Here is a 17,302-nt window from a genome sequence, read left to right on the forward strand (position 1 = left end):
GATTAATTTTTAAATGGCATACAGGCAAAAAAAGTTCTAGGTACTGACTTTTTCTGACAGTGCATTTCAGTCCTGCTGTAGCTGAGTGCAGTGCTTCGTGTTGGGAATTATAGTATTCTAGTATAAATATGAAGATTAGCAGTGTTACCACCTTGATGTCTCGGGGTAAAGGAGAACTCCAGTCACAATTTCTCAGACTGGTTATTAAATCTCAGTTACAAAATAAATTCCTTGACTTTACAGAACCAATGTACACATTTCGAATTAAGCACAGAATTGTAGACTTTGTGAAAGTACTGCATGTTGCTGCAAACTCGCATTCGAGTTCCCATGAATTGCAACAAGATGCGGCCCTTCCTGCTCACTAGTCACCGTAATGAACTGGGATGTATGAGCAAATAAGTACAGGTTATTTAGCAGGTATTTCGTCTATGTAGTGATGTTAATTGGAGGTTTCACAGGTTACTGTGTACTTTTTTTACTTTCGTCGTGGTTTAAAACGCACTCCTCGATGCTGATTCTTTCTAACCCCGAAATATGAAAATAGCGCTGCAGTTGCCATTAATTAAGAAAACCCTGTTGGAGTTGCAAGTTGGTGGACCAGTAGGTGACGCTGTTCATCGTGGATCACAATTTCCACACCAGTGTTCCAGTAGGGGGATGGGAGACACTCTGCTGTAGAAAGGCAGCCTACAAAGGACTGCTCTGTGCAGCATTGGAGGTTCAACAATCTGTATAATAGAAGGACAGAAAGAAATGAACTGCCAACCATTCTTCTAAAGAAAAAAATGGTTATGTCCTATGGAAGGGCTTTTCCTGGTGTCTTGCTGTTCAAGGCTTTGAGAGTTTAACACAGGCATTTTGCCACCTCAGGCTGTGATCTTAGATAAAAAGGCCAAGTCAAAAGACAACTGGCAATCAGGCCTCTGGTTATACACGAGGATCCTCAGTCCTCACAGCACAGAGCAGGCTGTGGTGTTGCACTGTCAGCAGGGGCACAGCAAGACTGCCTAATGCACTCTTTGATTTTGACTCCAGCGGCGCATGTCTCTCACTGCCTCTTGTAGCAAAGCCTCAATGATTTTCAGTGGCTTTTAACTCGCTGTGAATAATTTAAGCTCATTCTCCTAGTGTGCAAGGCCTAGATACTTATAATTCCAGGAACTGGTAGAGAGAGAACACTGATTTTTGTTTCTTGGAAGAAAGGAGCAGTGTAATTTTATTTTAAGGTTGAATGCTTTTATTTATTTATGTGTTTGTCTCTGCTGAGATGGAAGAAAGAGGTTCTGTAAGATCTCCTGACTTCTTAATTACAGCAAGGGATTCTGCCACCGTTCACTGCTTTTGTACATGAAATTAAAAAGATTTTATTTTTTCCCCACCTGCCTGGTGTCTGCATTTCCTAGGGTAATGTCCGCTTATATGCAGTAATAGAATAAGCTACAGACGCCTATCCAATATCTGCGTTCTCCTTCGTGTAGGCTTCAGAAGTAAGAGGAGGAACCAGATCTGAAGTGAGACGTCACACTGGCAAGGAAGCTCCTTCTGCCGTGCCCTTGTCCTGCCTGGCAGGGAGTGGATGTGCCCAGCTTTGGGTGCAGAAACGATCAGTGCCAGGTGGTGCCACTCTTGTTGTCCTGCCTTTAGCCAGAGAGCACAGGAATGCGTGCACTACAAACCTGGGGTGTCAAGCCCGGGCTAAGAGATTTAATTTCAAGCCTTTCACTCATGGTTTCTGAGGTCCAAACTGCATGAAGGGTATTTTTCCAGGCTCGGGCTGCTTCGGGAGGTTTAGATCTGGCATCCCTGAATGGAACCGAGACTTCGCCTGGCAGGCTCTCGCATTGCTTCATAGCCCTTGTGCGGTCCGTGGTTCCTTGATTTTGGAACCCGAGCAAGAAGAAACTCTTGAAAGCTCAGCTAGAGGGAAGCTGCTCTATAAACCCATGCAGAGATTTAGAGATTTTTTTGTTTTGATGGTCTGTGCTTTCCTCTAAGCTCTAGCGGAGTTCGTCTGGGATACCCTGTTTATTGTCGCGCAAGTTCGGCAAACAAACAGAGAAAAGCAAACAAATCATCCGTGCCGACTTGCACCGCTACGTGTTTTCGGGTGTGGAGATCGCACCCCTCAGTGGGACAGCACGCATTCGATAACCTGACGATAAAAGGTAGATCGTGCGAAACGCGGAGTAAATGAAAACGGGTTGTAAGTGCCTTCACATTCCCTTGTTGAGTGAAAATGACTGTTGCTGAAACAAACGAGCTTATCTGTAAGCGTGGAATTGCATGCCTTTTTTTAAATCCTGCCTCTCTCAGAAGTGTGGTTTAGCCTTCAAGTTTATATCTTCATTAATTGCCTTTCCACCGTTGGTGCGAGTGTGCACCCCCTCCCCCCACACACCGTTTTCTGAGGCTGACGCGCAACAAACAAGGGTCACAATAAAACCCAGAAACGCCTTGAACCCATTGTCAAGCATTGCCAGTTCTGTGCGACTGCGGTCCGCACTTCAATAGTTAAACCAATTATGTTCTCCTTATTTTAATGAGAACTCTCTTGCTTGTATCACGTTATACGGGTAGTTAAATTCCATGTGGGCTGGGAAACACTGACAGCACCCTTGCTGAACGGAGAGAGGGAGGGAGAGCTGGGTTTAGTATGATCATGCCTCGCACGCAATTAAATTTATCTGTGATAAATTGCACAGCCAGGCAGTCAATTTTCTGTAAGGTTTTAGGGGGGAAAAGGTGATGGATAGGGAAGACTGCATAACAGCTGCCTTTTGTTTCATCAGGGGAAACGGTGTTGAAGCTACTGCTGTGATCCAGCTTTTGGTTCAAAGCTGATATTGCTTTGCAGTTGTCTTATTCTGCATCCTTTGTATGTGACTTTTACACAGAAACAGCAGCACTTTATTTTAGTTTCAGCGTTGTTTTAAATATCAGTGTAAATGTCACACATTTCTTATATAAGATGATGAAAGCTGCATTTGGCTAATGCTTTATGCAGCTAAGTCAAAGCTATGTTTTAATATGTGAGGATTTACATATTACATATTTATAACCTGAAGCTCAATGATTTGTTTGTTTTAATATTGGAAAAGGCTGTAAAGTCCTGTAAGGCAAAGAGGTGTGGTATGAACACAGCAGGTCTGGGATATTGTGTCTGGTTCTGGGCTGGTTCACCCAAACTGGTAATATCATGTGGTCATAAATAGTACTTACATAGATTAGAAATAGTTTTAAAGAACTCAAAAGTATAGATGAATGTATGAAGTTTGACTAGAGAATTTGAAAAATGGCTTTTTCTGGAGTGTCGGTCCGGTTCAGAAAGAGTGAATTATTGGAGGGGAAGAGATTTTCTGTACAGAAGCACAGTCGCAGCGGACTCAAGTTTTGCCCTTTATTCCACGTTCTGGTATATAAGGAGTTGCAGAGTTCAATAACAAAACACCACTAATTGTTTTGAAAGCGTTTACCAGAAAGAACCTTGAGAAAAGTTTGATTCATTTTTTTCAGAACTTTTGTTTTCTCACAATTAAATCTGAGGGGAAAGACTGTGAAAATGTTTCAGTTTAAAACTGAACACATAGTGTTCAGGGTCCTAATTCTAAGGCTGAGCAACATTTCTAGCATTTTGATTTAAGCTGTTTATTTTTTGTGCGTGTGTGCTGTACTTACTGTAGATCAAACTGTTAATAACTGTGGAGTTAGTGAGTCAGGATGCCTGCTTGATAAATTAAGGGAAGATCTTTGTAATGTAGTGCAACTTTATACAAGGTAACAGTTTGTTGCTGTTCCTTGCATTTCACCTTCTTCTTATTCTAAGAAATGTATTTGTGAAGAACTGTCTGCTTTATGGTTTCCTGTGGCTGAGGCCAAATTTAGAAGGATTCAGATTTATCGTCGCACAGCTTTCTTTGCTTTGGAATGGTGACGTTAACAGTAAAGACTATGTTGGCAGTCATCCTTGTTAAAATAGTACATCGCGTAGTAGGTGAGTAGGTCGGGTTGGGTTTGCAGGAAGGAAACCACAGGGTTTTAAACTTAATTAACTATGACTAATACAGTTTCAAATAGATGAGTATATTGTATCCGCAAACAACAGAAAGTATACACAATGTAAAGAGACTCATTCCACTTTCCGCCCTCCAGGTTTGTGTCTGTGCTATAAATCAACGAATAAATAGCATTTTATGGTTTATATTAAGCTGCTTTTCAGATACAATTTGTCGTCGTGCTTTTGAACTTTTTGGAACTGAAAGTTGTGCTGGGTGCTTTCTGTATCCAAACCAAGCGTGTGCCTTAGGCTGAATATGACCCATTTGCTCCTGAAGAACAAGATGTAGGACCTATACAGCCTAAACCTTGTGGTGATTCATCTTATTTTTAGCAAAATCCTATCTTTCCCAGAGGAAATTAAGATGTGCAGTTAAAGAAAGAGTTCATGCTGCTCTGTTCGGTAAAAAGTGCAACGTGATTTGTCAGATGGTTGTAGAAGGCCTGGAGAGTAAAAGTAGAGTGTTAGAAATACACGAGAGTGGACAGTTTGAGATTGTGTGTGTGTGTATATAGAGAGAGAGAGCATGCATGTGTACACTTTGGAGCGGAGGATCTCTCCTCCTTTTGTAGCCACTTTCTTTAGTCATATCTCGGTGTCAACAGGGGGCAAAAGAGCTCTCTGGGCCACAGGGAAGCTTATTACCTGTGGTGGCGCTGGGTGAGTCATGGCCTCATCTGTCACGTTGAGCCCGGGCGGATGGTGTGCGGGAGAGCTCTTATTCAAGAGTAATGTGAAGCGTGCTGCCAGGCCCCTCAGCCATTGTCGTCCTGCGGGCTGGGTGATTTACCACTCTCCCCCCCCCCTGCCTGTGCATCATTACCAGGGCTCTACACCATCATTGCCCCAGGCACAGCCTGACAGTAAAAGTGCTAATTTATAACACAGTGTGTGTGTAAAAAAAAAAAAAAAAAGTGCATGGGCCACTTTTTTTTGTTACAAACCACACACACTTTTTTTTTAGAGGTTAAAATGCCTTCTGATTATTGTAGTTATCCGTGCACTGTGCTACTCTAACCAGAGAGGATTCACTGTGTCCTCTGTGGAAGGTGAAGTCCTTGAGTTCCGCCTGCCAATGGCAAAAGGTTGTGATAAGAAATCTTGGTGGCAGGTTCATAAGCACAGCTCATTATTTTGTAGCCACAAAATGCGTATTTGCCACGTCTCTTTGAGGCCTGTGGTGAACACTGTGTTCATCCGTGTTACAACTGCTGGCAGTGTTTCCAGACCTGCAGTTTCACGAAGGGCAATGCTCCTCACAGTCATGTTTTACCTTCTGTTACAGATTTGGCTTTATTTTTGCCTTGGTATGAAAACTAGGTTATTACATTCCTAAATGGTCAGAAAAGGTTCAGAAAACAAACATTTGTTTGTTTGTTTATAATTTGTGGCGTTGCTTCTGAGAGGAAAAAAGTTTTTATTCACATTTAAAGTACAATTTAAAATTATTACAGCTTTAGGCCGAAATACAGGTGTTTACATTTTTTGTCACAGAGTCACTGAATAAAAAGGCTTTTGTGAATCTCCCAACCTGAATAGCCTTGGTGAAAATCAAGATATATTTTCACATTGTTGCTTTAGCTAACACCTGACACCAACAGGAACACTATCTAACACCTTTCAAACAGCTGGCAAGGAGCTCTGCACTGCATTACCAGCTGTTTCTGTAAAAACAAAGCATCTGTCAGTACCCACACATGCCTTTGATGTTTTGATGGTACCGTACATTCTTGAAATGCAGGGCTGAGCTGGAGTAGTGTTTTTTTTTTATCAAGCCTGTGCCCAAGCAAAACTGTCTTTTTCCAAAATGTTAAAAAAGGGAAGACATTCCGTAACTTATTCCTGCTCTTCCAGAATGAACCGCGAAAGGCACTGCGGATTTGTTCTCTTATGTGGCACAGGATTGCAGGAGCACTAAAAAGTTGTAAGACAAAAGAAAAGATTCAAGAGAGACGAGGCCATTTGGCACATGTTGTATAATCGGTAGTTAGTCGCTAGCTGATCCAAGGACTTCATCCAACTGTTTCTTGAAAAAAAAACAGGGGTTTCTGCTTCAGCGACATAGCTGGGCAGCTTGGTTCATACTCCTGCTACCCTTTGTGGAAGTGCCTCCTATTCTCAGAGTGAAATGCACTTCCACATAGTCCTACTTGTGGTCTTGTGATTGCTGTACATGGCTCGTGGAAGCTGTTCTCTGTTATCAAACAAAAAAAAAAAGCAAAACTCTCTGAGGCTCTGTAACATCTGAAGAGATCAGAATACTTAGCAGCACACAGTCTCCTGGGAGTCTTTGGTTTTCCTTTCATTGAGAAGTCAATCTGCAAACACACCTACCAACAAACACGGTAACTCAGGGATGTCTTGGAAGTGAGCCTCTGTCCTGTTTTTTTCTGAGCTGCAGTGTTGAAATAATGTTTGCTTCAGGTGCCCTCAGTGCATTGTAATGATTCAAGAAGTGTATGAGTGTACTATCGCTGTCATCCCCTCAGGTCAGGACTGAGGCGTATTTGTGGACCCAGGGCAGAAGAAGCTGTCATTGCTTAATGGATACAATATTGTGCCTCTGTCTAGGTTCTTAGGTAGGCAACTATTTGTCATGAATGAATAAGTTTTATTAAACATTAACGGCAGATTCCAGTGAAATAGAAAAGGATACTGAAGTTAGAAGGGTCTGTTTTGGAACTGGAATCTGCCTTTTCCTTTCTGGAAATAATAATTGTCAAGTGTTTAACAGAAACATAAGAGTTGAAACCATTCCACATATTCCTTTTGATTCTTTTGTAATGGGTTAGAAAAACGCGTAGTGTACAGTAGCTTTCCAGATGTGTAGTAAAAAGGAAAATGGAGTAATTCAGTCTGTGTAGACCTGGGTTTCTTAACTTGCTGTCTGCTGCTCTGTTTTACTTTGACATCAACAGCTGAGTTTTTTTGTTGTTTCTTTGGCTGGTTCTTGAGTTTGGCCTTGCTTTGCAGTTTACGTCACCTGAGTGTGATTTGGATAGCAGTCCACTGCTTTAGACCGAGGAGAGTGAACGTTTAAAAGTGACGTTAAAAAGAGGAATCTGTTGTGACCTCTGTGGTATCTGTGGTTTTATCTGGTTAAGCGTGGGGGCCATTGTTCTTGGTTGGTGTCTGTAAGGCTTTCTTCATTAAATTAAAAAAAGATGCATTCGAACTGAGCCTTTTGCAGATGGGTTTGAACGTAGAAGTTGAAATCAGAAATGTTCAAGAGGTGCCTTCTGTAATCATACTTTTTATTGTATTCTGTTTTAACTGCTTCTATACAAAGCGCAGAAAAGTAACATACTTTGAAGTGTTTCCTCTGAATAGTGTGTGTGACAGTGGCATGTGAAAAAGTGTGGAACATGAGAAAAAGGAAACTGAAACTTCCACCGTTATTTCCAGTATTTGGTGCAGAAAATAATAACTGAGGTTTCTTTAAATCCAGGATGAGAAGATGTGACTGGGAAGGAAATGCTGTAATGCTTTTTTAGCTTTTTAAAATGTAGTCTTTTTTAATTTTTTAATGTGCTAACACATTCAGGACTTCATTTTTTCTTATTGATGTCTGTGTGTAGTGGCCTAGTCTTTTTGCATTCAAGAAGAGGTCTGCCATGAGACGTCATTAAAGTCTTCTGCAATCTTTTATTGCTGCTTAAAGGGGAACAGCAACGCTGTTTTTATATTTCGGGGTTGGAAAGAATCAGCATTGATTCTTGATACACAGTAACGTGTAAAAGCTCCAATTCACATCACAAAATAGACATTTCCACGTATGCGCAACGCCATATTGCTGTCCTGCCATTCAGAATGACGCTACAAAACGTCCAGAGATTTAAGTGGCCCTATTACATTGTAAACAAGTAGGCTTGTGAATACATCTCTTTTCATCTAATAGAAATATTGCTCTTGATTTTCTGTGGAAAAGAAGGAGTGGTACAGAAAATATTCATGCCTCTCTATTGAATTTTTTGTGGTCGTATTGTAATACGTTCCTAGAACATTAAAAAGTCTGAAAGTTGACGAATTGATATTTGTATAGCAATATTTTAGGATTTGTGTAGTTGTAGTTATACTAAGACTTGTTTTTATATACAAATGTCTGTATGTCTGTTTCTGATCATATAGTTATACTGTAATGTCTTTTGTCTCTGTATAATGTGACCTAATGTCTTCCTGGAATTTCTAGGTGTTATGATATTGAAATCTTAGCATGCTGCATGCACTTATGTTGCTTAAAGTCTGAGTTCTTAAAAAAAAAAACTATATACATCTTTAGCACATCAGTTCTCGTCTGATTACTGCTATTACCAAATCTGCTGTTTTGGCTTAAGTACATATTTCTGTTTTGATAATTCCATGCAAAACCAAACAAAAACCGTTATGAATAAAGAATACCTTTGTTTTTGCAATATGTAATGCATGACATATTTTGCTGTGAATTAATGTTTTTGTTTTCCAGCGTTTTTGTGTAAAGACAATCTATGTAATCTGTACTAAATTGTTCATTCATGTATATTGCGTTCTGTGGGCTGTTTGTAGGCAAGCTGCAGTTTGGAAGATGTTTTAGAGGCAATGCAGCAGAGTTTCTCTTCATGAACATGTTTCATGATTCCATGTGGGTTTTAAAGTGTTTTTCTTGGAGGATCACTTTAATGAGCAGTCCTCATGCAGTATGATATGGACAGTGCTTGAATTATGATGTAAATATCAGAAAGAAATAGTGGTGTTCAGGGTATCTCATAACAAAAGACATAGGACCATGTAGAAAAACCTATTGTAGCATTGTAGCTTATAGCACTGGAATTTTTTATTGTTTCTAATGTCATGGTTTAAGTACCCAAGGTATTAAAATCTTGTTAACTCACAAATGTTAATTTTCAAATGTTCTAATTATTCTGATCATTTCCTTTTAAAAACGACATTGCAATAAAAAACACTCAGGTAACAGACCAACTGACCTTTCCAGTTGCAGACTTTCTTCCTTGTGGATCCAAGGCTAAATAGTCTCCACTTGGCTATGTGCACATCAGGAGGTTCTTAGAACTGCAGCTACATGCCAGTGACCTGTGAATGATATAAAATTCAGGAGAGGGAGGTTCTGTTTTCCATCGAATAAAGAAGGTGTCCATTATGGCTCCATCCATTGTTTTTCAGTGAATTTATCACGGGCCAATATTAGAAATGGAAAATCACCTCACAGCCTGTGCCAATTAAACTTTGGGAGTTAACAGAGTGAAAATGGATTTTAAAACCTTAGGTAATGCAAGTCAGTGTATTTGTAATGTATTAGAAGCCCTGATGAACCAACGTTGAACGCTATATGTTTTATTTTTTCTTTTTCTTTTTGATGTCCATTATAATAATGAACTCTTGATGTATTTTTCAGATTGCATATCCATTCCCTACCTTAGCTTTTCCAAGAATGGCAAGCGGGCACTCTACTGACAAATTCAGTTTCTTGTACCAACCTGAAAGCTGTCAAAACATGAAGAGGTCAGTGTAGAACTACTTAAATGCTTTGATGTCCAACACTGCTGATGATGGGGCTGGATGAGTTGGCTTATTACAAAGAAGGAAAGAAACCACCATGTCCATCAAGCCATGCCCTTGAATGTCAGAATGATGATCTTTTCTAATAAACAGACTCTTTCTATGTATGCCTTAAACTGATCTGTTTTGTTCCTGTGTGTTAAGTGCAGTTTTCATGTCTGCTTAGCATAAAAGATGTTCTATTTGTCTTTAAGTGTCCATGTGTTTATTTTTATTTTGTGGGTTCATTATTCACTGCCAGGATGTTGTTGCTAAACGAACTGAAGGCATAACCTCTATTTCCCTCAAGTGATCTGTTGTTTTTGTCAACTACTTTCAGTTACATTGATATGAGCACTTTCTCCATAAGTTGTGATCTGTGAAAATTGTGTGGAAAATGATACCGAAATTTGTAGAGGCCATGGTATTTCTTCATTGTTACAGAGCTTGGGAAGTTATCTAACAGCCGTCTGGAGTGATCACTCTGTAGAGTTGGGATACACAATAAAGAACCACTGACTCAAAGGTGAACTGTTTGCAATGACAGAGACATGAGTCTGGTCAGAATGTCTTGAATCAACTTGCCTGCTTTATGGTGCGGTTGTGGTTGGGCCCAATAAAATATATATTTTTTTCACACACACACAGGATGTTGTATGTCTGTTTCAGATCAAAATAAGCTGCAGCAGAACTTGTAAAACGTTTGTGTGCTGCTTACACAATAATCTTTGGGTTGCAGTGTCTTATTGCCACATCTTTCTGATCAGTAACGTAAGGGTCTGAACGTGCAATAACCTCTGTTTCGCCCCTTTTCAGTTATTTGAGTTTTTCATGAAAGCAGTGCATCAGAACAGGCCCCTACTGTATTTATTCATGTACCTTCAATTGCTCTTGAATTGTTTCACAGGTGTTGTGTGTTTGATTATTGAGAATCAGTCTTCTGCCCATTTACTGCATCCTGCCATGCATAGTGAATAAGGCCGAGCTACCAGATGCAACGTTGTCTGTTTTGCTCTGTCCTTTTTGAGGCGTTACCTTTGTGTTTAGACTGTTCTTTTTAATATTGCACAGTCCCTTTGTTTAACTGAAATAAGAGCACGCAGTTGTGTATAGGTTATCAGGAAAATGTTTGTCCGCAACACTAGTGAAATTTGGCATCTGATTTTTGAGGTGGTTAATATGTCAACTTTGAATTTGGGGCAAAAGCAGTGGACAATAAAGGTGTTTTGTTACAAGGCTGAAATAAATATCCAATCAAAAGTTTATCAGCTTTACAGCCACTCTTTGAGAAAACCCGAATCTTTAACTTTTAACAGCTTAAAGTGTTTATTTTTATTCACTGGGCAGATGCATTTGTCCAAATTGACTTACAATTGAGATAACAGTAGAGCAAACAATAAAATTGCAAAAAGAAATGCAGCCTTAAGTGTTCGAATGTATTTGCTGCTTGACCGTGTTCCCTCCTATATTATGTATAGATTCAGTGTGCAGATATGATGTACTTATTATAATTTTAACTTCATCACATCCATAAAGCAAAAACAATGTGCAGATGAGTTGAAATCCAAAGTCTGTCCTATGTTTTGTCACTGTTAACAGAACCAGAGAGGAGAAAAAGGATTCAGTATTCCTCTGTATTTCCTTTTTTTCCTTCCTCTCTGTGTTTGTTCTGTTAAATGAATGTGGAAAACGATAACATAGTGATTTCTGTGTCTATTCAAAGAATACAAATTATTTTTTCCTTTTAGCTAAATATTTGTACAAATGCTGACCAAATGAGGTAAAGATGCCAGGCTAAATTTCTAGGGTTGTAGGACCTTTTGAGATGTCACATTTAACACTGTCTGCAGTGTCTGTTATTATTGTGGCTCTCAGGCCAAAAACACACTGTGTTTGCCAAACACACAGGAAAGGAAGATTAGGGGGCAGTGTGTATTGCCTCATTTAGAATTGCAACATAGACAAAGGATTAATTATAACTAAATGATGATGTATTCAAAATAAAACAGTTGACCCCAAAGACCTCATCATCTATTAATGAGGGGGTCAGCGGTTTTATTTGTTCATCTTTTAATGCAGGTCTGGGCCCTTCAGAGCAACTCTTCACTGAAGCGAAAATGTCCTTGAATCACTTTCCCCTTCTTTCACCAGTGGGGAAAGGTGGCTGGCTCACTGCGGAGAATTGATTGACAGACCCATTTACACACTTCCCAGCTTCTGCGGCAAAGCTTTTAGTGGATAATGTGATAGTTTTGACACAAAACTCTTGTCGGCATCCCAGGGGACAGCCCGATTCATTTTGATTGCAATTTGGCTCTGAAGAGGAATTATGTTATCGCTGTAATAATGCAGTACAATGAAATGACTTTGAAGGGTGAAATCTCTGTAGATGTGGTTTAGTGGATATATTAGTCCAGTCCAGGTAAAGGAATTTCTCGGGCTTGGTTTTGTAATAGGTTTGCTGTCTCTTAAGTCAAGCATCTGTTCTCAGCCTTGAGCTGCTTCAGTTCCATAGGGTGTACTTGTATTAATACTTTGCAGTATTAGTGAGGAAAAGATCGGAGAACGCTCAGCTTGTGTGTCGCATCACCTGCATCTTTTAATGTGCTTTCCTACATCTAAATTCCAAAGCAGAACCCAAAAAAGCAAAGGCTTATTTTATCACTTTCTGGTCACATGCTGTTTTTGACCAAAAAAATAATATTCTCTGTTCTGCTGAGTAGTGGCAGCAGTTTTAACAGTTGTTGTGGTGAGCTATTGGTACTCATTTCTTATGTTAGTACCGACTCTTGAGTCCTGCAGGAATGTGCTCTTTAATGGTCTCAGTGGCTGCATTTCTCCCATTTCAGCCTCTGTCTAAAATACATCCTGATGCGGTCCACGTGTCTGTGGCTCAGTGTTTAAGCTATTTCAGCTGCATATACATCTGTGATCTTAAAACAGACCAGCCTCCACTTTTCCCGTATCTATAATCTAAAAGGACGTGAGGAGGGATAATGTCAAATATAGTTTATGGAGCATTTCTGCTGCTCTCTTTATTAGGAGCAATATTATAAATGGTTTAATTGGTTCGTTAAATAATGCAGTCTTATAAACCACTATTGTGAAGATGCATTAGTTGCCAACATTCTTCATAATGCAATATGTGCATGTTGAACATCAGAAAGGCTACAGGTAATAGCCATTTGGCTTATTCTGTTCATCTGTTTCTATTTCTCATAAAAACATGTTATGTCTGTGTGTTTCATTGTAAAAAAATGGGCTGATATAAATTAGTGTGCGAGACGCATTTGAAGGTGGCACAACTTAAAAAAAAAAATCTCAGATGCGATCCATTTATTTAAAGCTTGGGAACGCCTGGTATTCAGGTAAGGGTCCTTCCTAAGGCGAAAAGTAGCTGTTCTGCGTCTCAGTGGTGTAGTTCACGACAAAAAAACAAAACACCAGTTTGAGACCAAAAATACAGGTGGCACGTGTTGGTAAGAAATAAAACACTTTATACAGTAAATGAGCATTATCATCACGTAGCAAATGAAAATAATGATCTGGCAGAATCTAGGAATCTTGGAACTGATGGACTGCATTTGAGACAGTGATATGGTGTCTGAGATTTATCACTAAGCTCCTCTCAATTTTTGATAGCTCTGATGCAATATATAACATACAGTACCTCCCACAATGGGCAGGCAAGTACTAGCACTGGACTTCACAAATAAAGCTAAAAGATGGAGTTCTACAACGATTCCCTTTGATAACATCTGTATTGCATGTTAGGTAATAGCTTAAGGCATAGAAACAGAATGTTCAAAGCCTTCTCTGTTTTTTTTAAGACATTCTCTTGGCACCTGAGTTAAATATATACAGTGAGAACAATGTTTCACTGTTTACAGAAAAAAATACAAATTTAACATTAAACATAAGGGAAGTGAACTGCAATGGAGGCTGGTTTCATAGGGTCCACAAGTGCACGAGTGAAGGCGTTTGTTTGGCAGTTCTGTCTCCTTGAAGCCAGCGGAGATGCCACTAAGTCTTTACTGGCATTGCAGTGTATACCCAACATGTTTTGTTTTTTTTAATGGCACAAGTTTCTCTGCTCTTGGTAAGAGGCGAAGGCAAGATGTTCCGCTACTGTTGCTACCTGGGTAAAGAGCAGCGAGTCTGTTCTCGGTGGCTGTTTCCACAGCACAGTTCCTGTGGCGGGGGAGGGGGTGTGGGGGAGGGGTAGACAGGACTCTTCCATTGAGAGGTGAATCCAGAATCCTATTTGATTTTCACACGTAGGACTGGAAAGACCCAGTTTCTCTTCTTCCGTTAATTTGCTTTCTCGGTGCATAGGATCGCCACTTTTCTGTCAGAATAAAGAATAACCTTTGGACCAGGTTCTGGGATGGTTACTATTTCGTTTGGCAGAAACGAGCGCGATGCTGTGTCTGTATGTACACACGCATACATACGGACCATCTTAATTTTCCATTATGTGTAGGTTTCTTTATTAGCTGTTCTTTGCTCTTGAGGTAATTCGACTCTTAGTATAGGTACAGCCTTTGTAAGCTAGATGTACTTGTGCATGTTTAAGGTTTTTAACATGTAGCACTAAACATTTGTTCATAATGGAAAGTGACTAATTCTTAGTTTCAGTCCATTAAAATTTATCGTGCAGACAGCATTCACCGGCATTGAAGGCAGGACCTGGTATATTGTGTGTTAAACGTGAGATGGAGGGAGCTGCCATTCTCTCAGTTCAGTGTTATGATGGTCCATAGTTGCTGCTAGGCAATGGAGGGTCTCCACAGACAGATTTCAGATAATTACCGCGGCATGCATGTGCAGAATCGGAGAGCACACAGGGCTCAAGAGAAGCTGCCATGTCAGTGAAGCTGCAGTGTTTGTCATAGAGCAGTTGGGGAGTGAAGTGACTGGGAAAAGAATATAAGCCCTAATGGCAGTTGCTGGAGTAGCTCATACAAGCCAAGGGATTTCAAGCCTCTGTGTTAAAATGAGCGCACTCCCCTTGCTGGTGTTGACTTTGTGTTAGTTGGTGAGGTCAGAGATCAGTTTGACATAGAGGAACAAAAAGGGGGAAGGAATGAGGCACTGAAAGGTAGTTTTAGTTTTTAATACAAGGGAAGTGAGCTGGGTTCTTCAACAGTTCAGTAATATCAGTTAATACTAAATGGCAGACTGAGTAATAGTTTTTTTAAATCGGGAAATCACATGATATGTTAGGCCTATTTTAAGAATCCGTTTGCTTAATACGACTGAATTGCTGTGCTTCATTAAAAAAAAAGCATTTTCCTCTTCTGTGCTCCTCAGGGGAGTCATTGAGCAAGTTTCAGTCAAATTGGCAAAGACTGGCAAAGGCCTGTGGAGCCATTTATTTAAGGAACGTTATGAAGAATGAAATATTAAGTTTTAGCAAGGGCAGGCAACATAGCTAAAGCAAAAAGGAATATTTCCTTGTTTGTTGCAGAAACATTGTTCCAATTACTTTACAATACCTCATCACAGACTTAACATATTTAGTGGTTCTGTTATGCATGTTGATGTATAATGTATAAATTGTTTATATTCACAGTTCAATTTGCAAAAATCTTACATCTTACATTTGTATCTGAAATTTGCTGTTTTTCACGGTCTTATATCTATTACACAGGTGACTAAATCTCTCTATATGAGGTGTGTGCTCCATGCCTTGAAGGCTAAAATCTAAAGTATGTGTTGTTTCACTCCACCGTGCTAAAATGAGTATTTTGCCCAAATGTTCCAAATCCTCATGTAAGTGAATAGACCCCGTGGCAAGTGTTGGCTGGAGGAGTTGATTATCATTCCTGGCTGGAACAGTCTAGATTCCAGTGGTGTTAATAGTGATATGGGCAACCCACGCATTTTTACTACCACTACCCTCCTTACAGCCCCAGAGGTCAACCTAAGTAGAGACATTGGATGGGGTTTAGCTGTGCATGTTGAACAACATTGCAACATACCATGTCCTGTTACTGTTTCTCAAAGAGGCCAAACGTGATCTGGTGGGATTCCTAACATTTTGACCATTAGAGAGTATGTCTGTAATGTTGGGGTGTTCGGACAAAGTCAGTCTGAGGTGTTATCGTGATGGCCATCTTTTTGGACTGCAAACCTCTTAACAAGGAATTGGCTAATGTTTTCAGAGATAATTGATCACATTGTTAAGTTATGTTTATATAATATGTTGGGCTTCATCTATAAGTAATTGTTTTTATTTTTTGTCTTTCAGCAAAAGTAGACTGTCTTCCACTATGAACCCAGTTTACAGTCCCGTACAGCCTGGGACTCCCTATGGAAATCCTAAGAACATGACCTACACAGGTGAGAATCTCCTCAGCTTTCCTCATACTGTCTCATTCTGCGTGGAGTTTGTGGTGTGGAGATTCCAAAAATTGAAGAGGGCAAATTGAGATTTTCATTATGGGTTTCAACCTTTCAAGGGGTTTTAGAATCTTTGAAATCTTCAAAGCACAGACTCCTTCCTTCAGGAAAACCGTAGTCAGTGTTGGATGGCATGCATGTATGCAGACTGTGTGTAGACAAATGTATGTGTATCCTGCTGTGTTTTCCTTTTACTTGTTTGTGGTGGGCGGCCAGGTTCCTCGGCCCATATTGTGCACGGAGGCATAAAGATTCCGTTAGGAGCGTTTGAGTGGATCACCCTAAAATCCTTGTTCTACTCGTATTAAACTCTTTTGTGATGTGTTTTTTCCCCCTGTTTAATTCAGGCCCCAGTGAAACACTGGGACTTCACACAAAGGACTGCCGTACTCCACTAAAGTGTTTCATGTATTTTCCAGATGCTGGTGTACCAGCGCCTACTGTACAGTACATTTGGAATATACCCATATACTCATAGACTCACAGAGTTCATGTACAGTCCTGCCCTTTTTTACACCATGTACTGTTTTTTGGCTATTTATTTTAAAGAAAGGCTTTAGAGCTAAAAACGTCTATGTACAGTATCTCCTTATGTCCTATCCTTTTTTATCTTGGTCCATTTTAGTGAGTTTGCCTTTGACTTCCCATTATCCCCGTGACCAAGTTCGAAGTTCTGACTAAATTACTAGGGAATTACATATATGGAGCAGCTTTAAAAAAAACTCCCCCACTGATGCGCTTACCAGCAACACTTAGTTCCTTGCTTTTTTTTCTGCTTTACTCCCACAGAGTTGAAGTGTGGTATGTTTTCATACTGTAGCAATGGGGAACCTGTTTAATAACATCTCCAAGCCTATGATCCTGCCTGACAGACAGAGCAGAGTGAGGGAGGGTTATATTCTAGACACATCTGCATAGTCAGATGGATGCCATTTTGAATGAGGATTCCAAGTGATGCTTTTTTTTAGCTGAATAGATCCTGTCAGGATACATTGCACATAGCTCTAAAACACTTCAATGCGTTTTGCCCAGTTTTTAATCTATAGATGTCTATAAAGCATTTCCATGTACCTCAAGCGTTTTAGGATTGCTGTAGTTATGAGACTCTCATTAAATGTCATAGCTTGACATAACACAGCCTGACATGCTGCCTGTCACACATCAACACATATAAATATCCCTAGGAAGATTAGTGACATTTGTTTTCATTCCTCCCCCCCCTTTCCATCACGATCAGGTCTTTTGTGACAATATTAAAAGAATCCTTTTTGCCCACTGTTTCATTGAAGCACATTCATTGAAATACTT

General features: G+C 39.9%; 1 protein-coding gene across 5 annotated transcripts in view; it reads left to right on the plus strand.

Annotated features, from left to right (window-relative positions):
* The window catches only part of fam168a (family with sequence similarity 168 member A), a 64,768-nt gene that overhangs the window by 11,026 nt on the left and 36,440 nt on the right, over window positions 1-17,302 (plus strand). For 4 of the 5 annotated variants that reach the window (XM_088639131.1, XM_088639129.1, XM_088639130.1 and 1 more), the window contains exons 2-3: window positions 9,447-9,553; window positions 15,843-15,934. In XM_088639131.1, coding sequence (XP_088495257.1) covers window positions 9,483-9,553; window positions 15,843-15,934 — 163 coding nt within the window. In that variant the 5' untranslated portion in view covers window positions 9,447-9,482. The remainder of the gene's footprint in view (window positions 1-9,446; window positions 9,554-15,842; window positions 15,935-17,302) is intronic. The other variant, XM_088639133.1, reaches the window with a different exon arrangement.

This window comes from Lepisosteus platostomus, chromosome 7 (genome assembly GCF_059453375.1).
Source record: "Lepisosteus platostomus isolate fLepPlt1 chromosome 7, fLepPlt1.hap1, whole genome shotgun sequence".
NCBI lineage: Eukaryota > Metazoa > Chordata > Actinopteri > Semionotiformes > Lepisosteidae > Lepisosteus > Lepisosteus platostomus.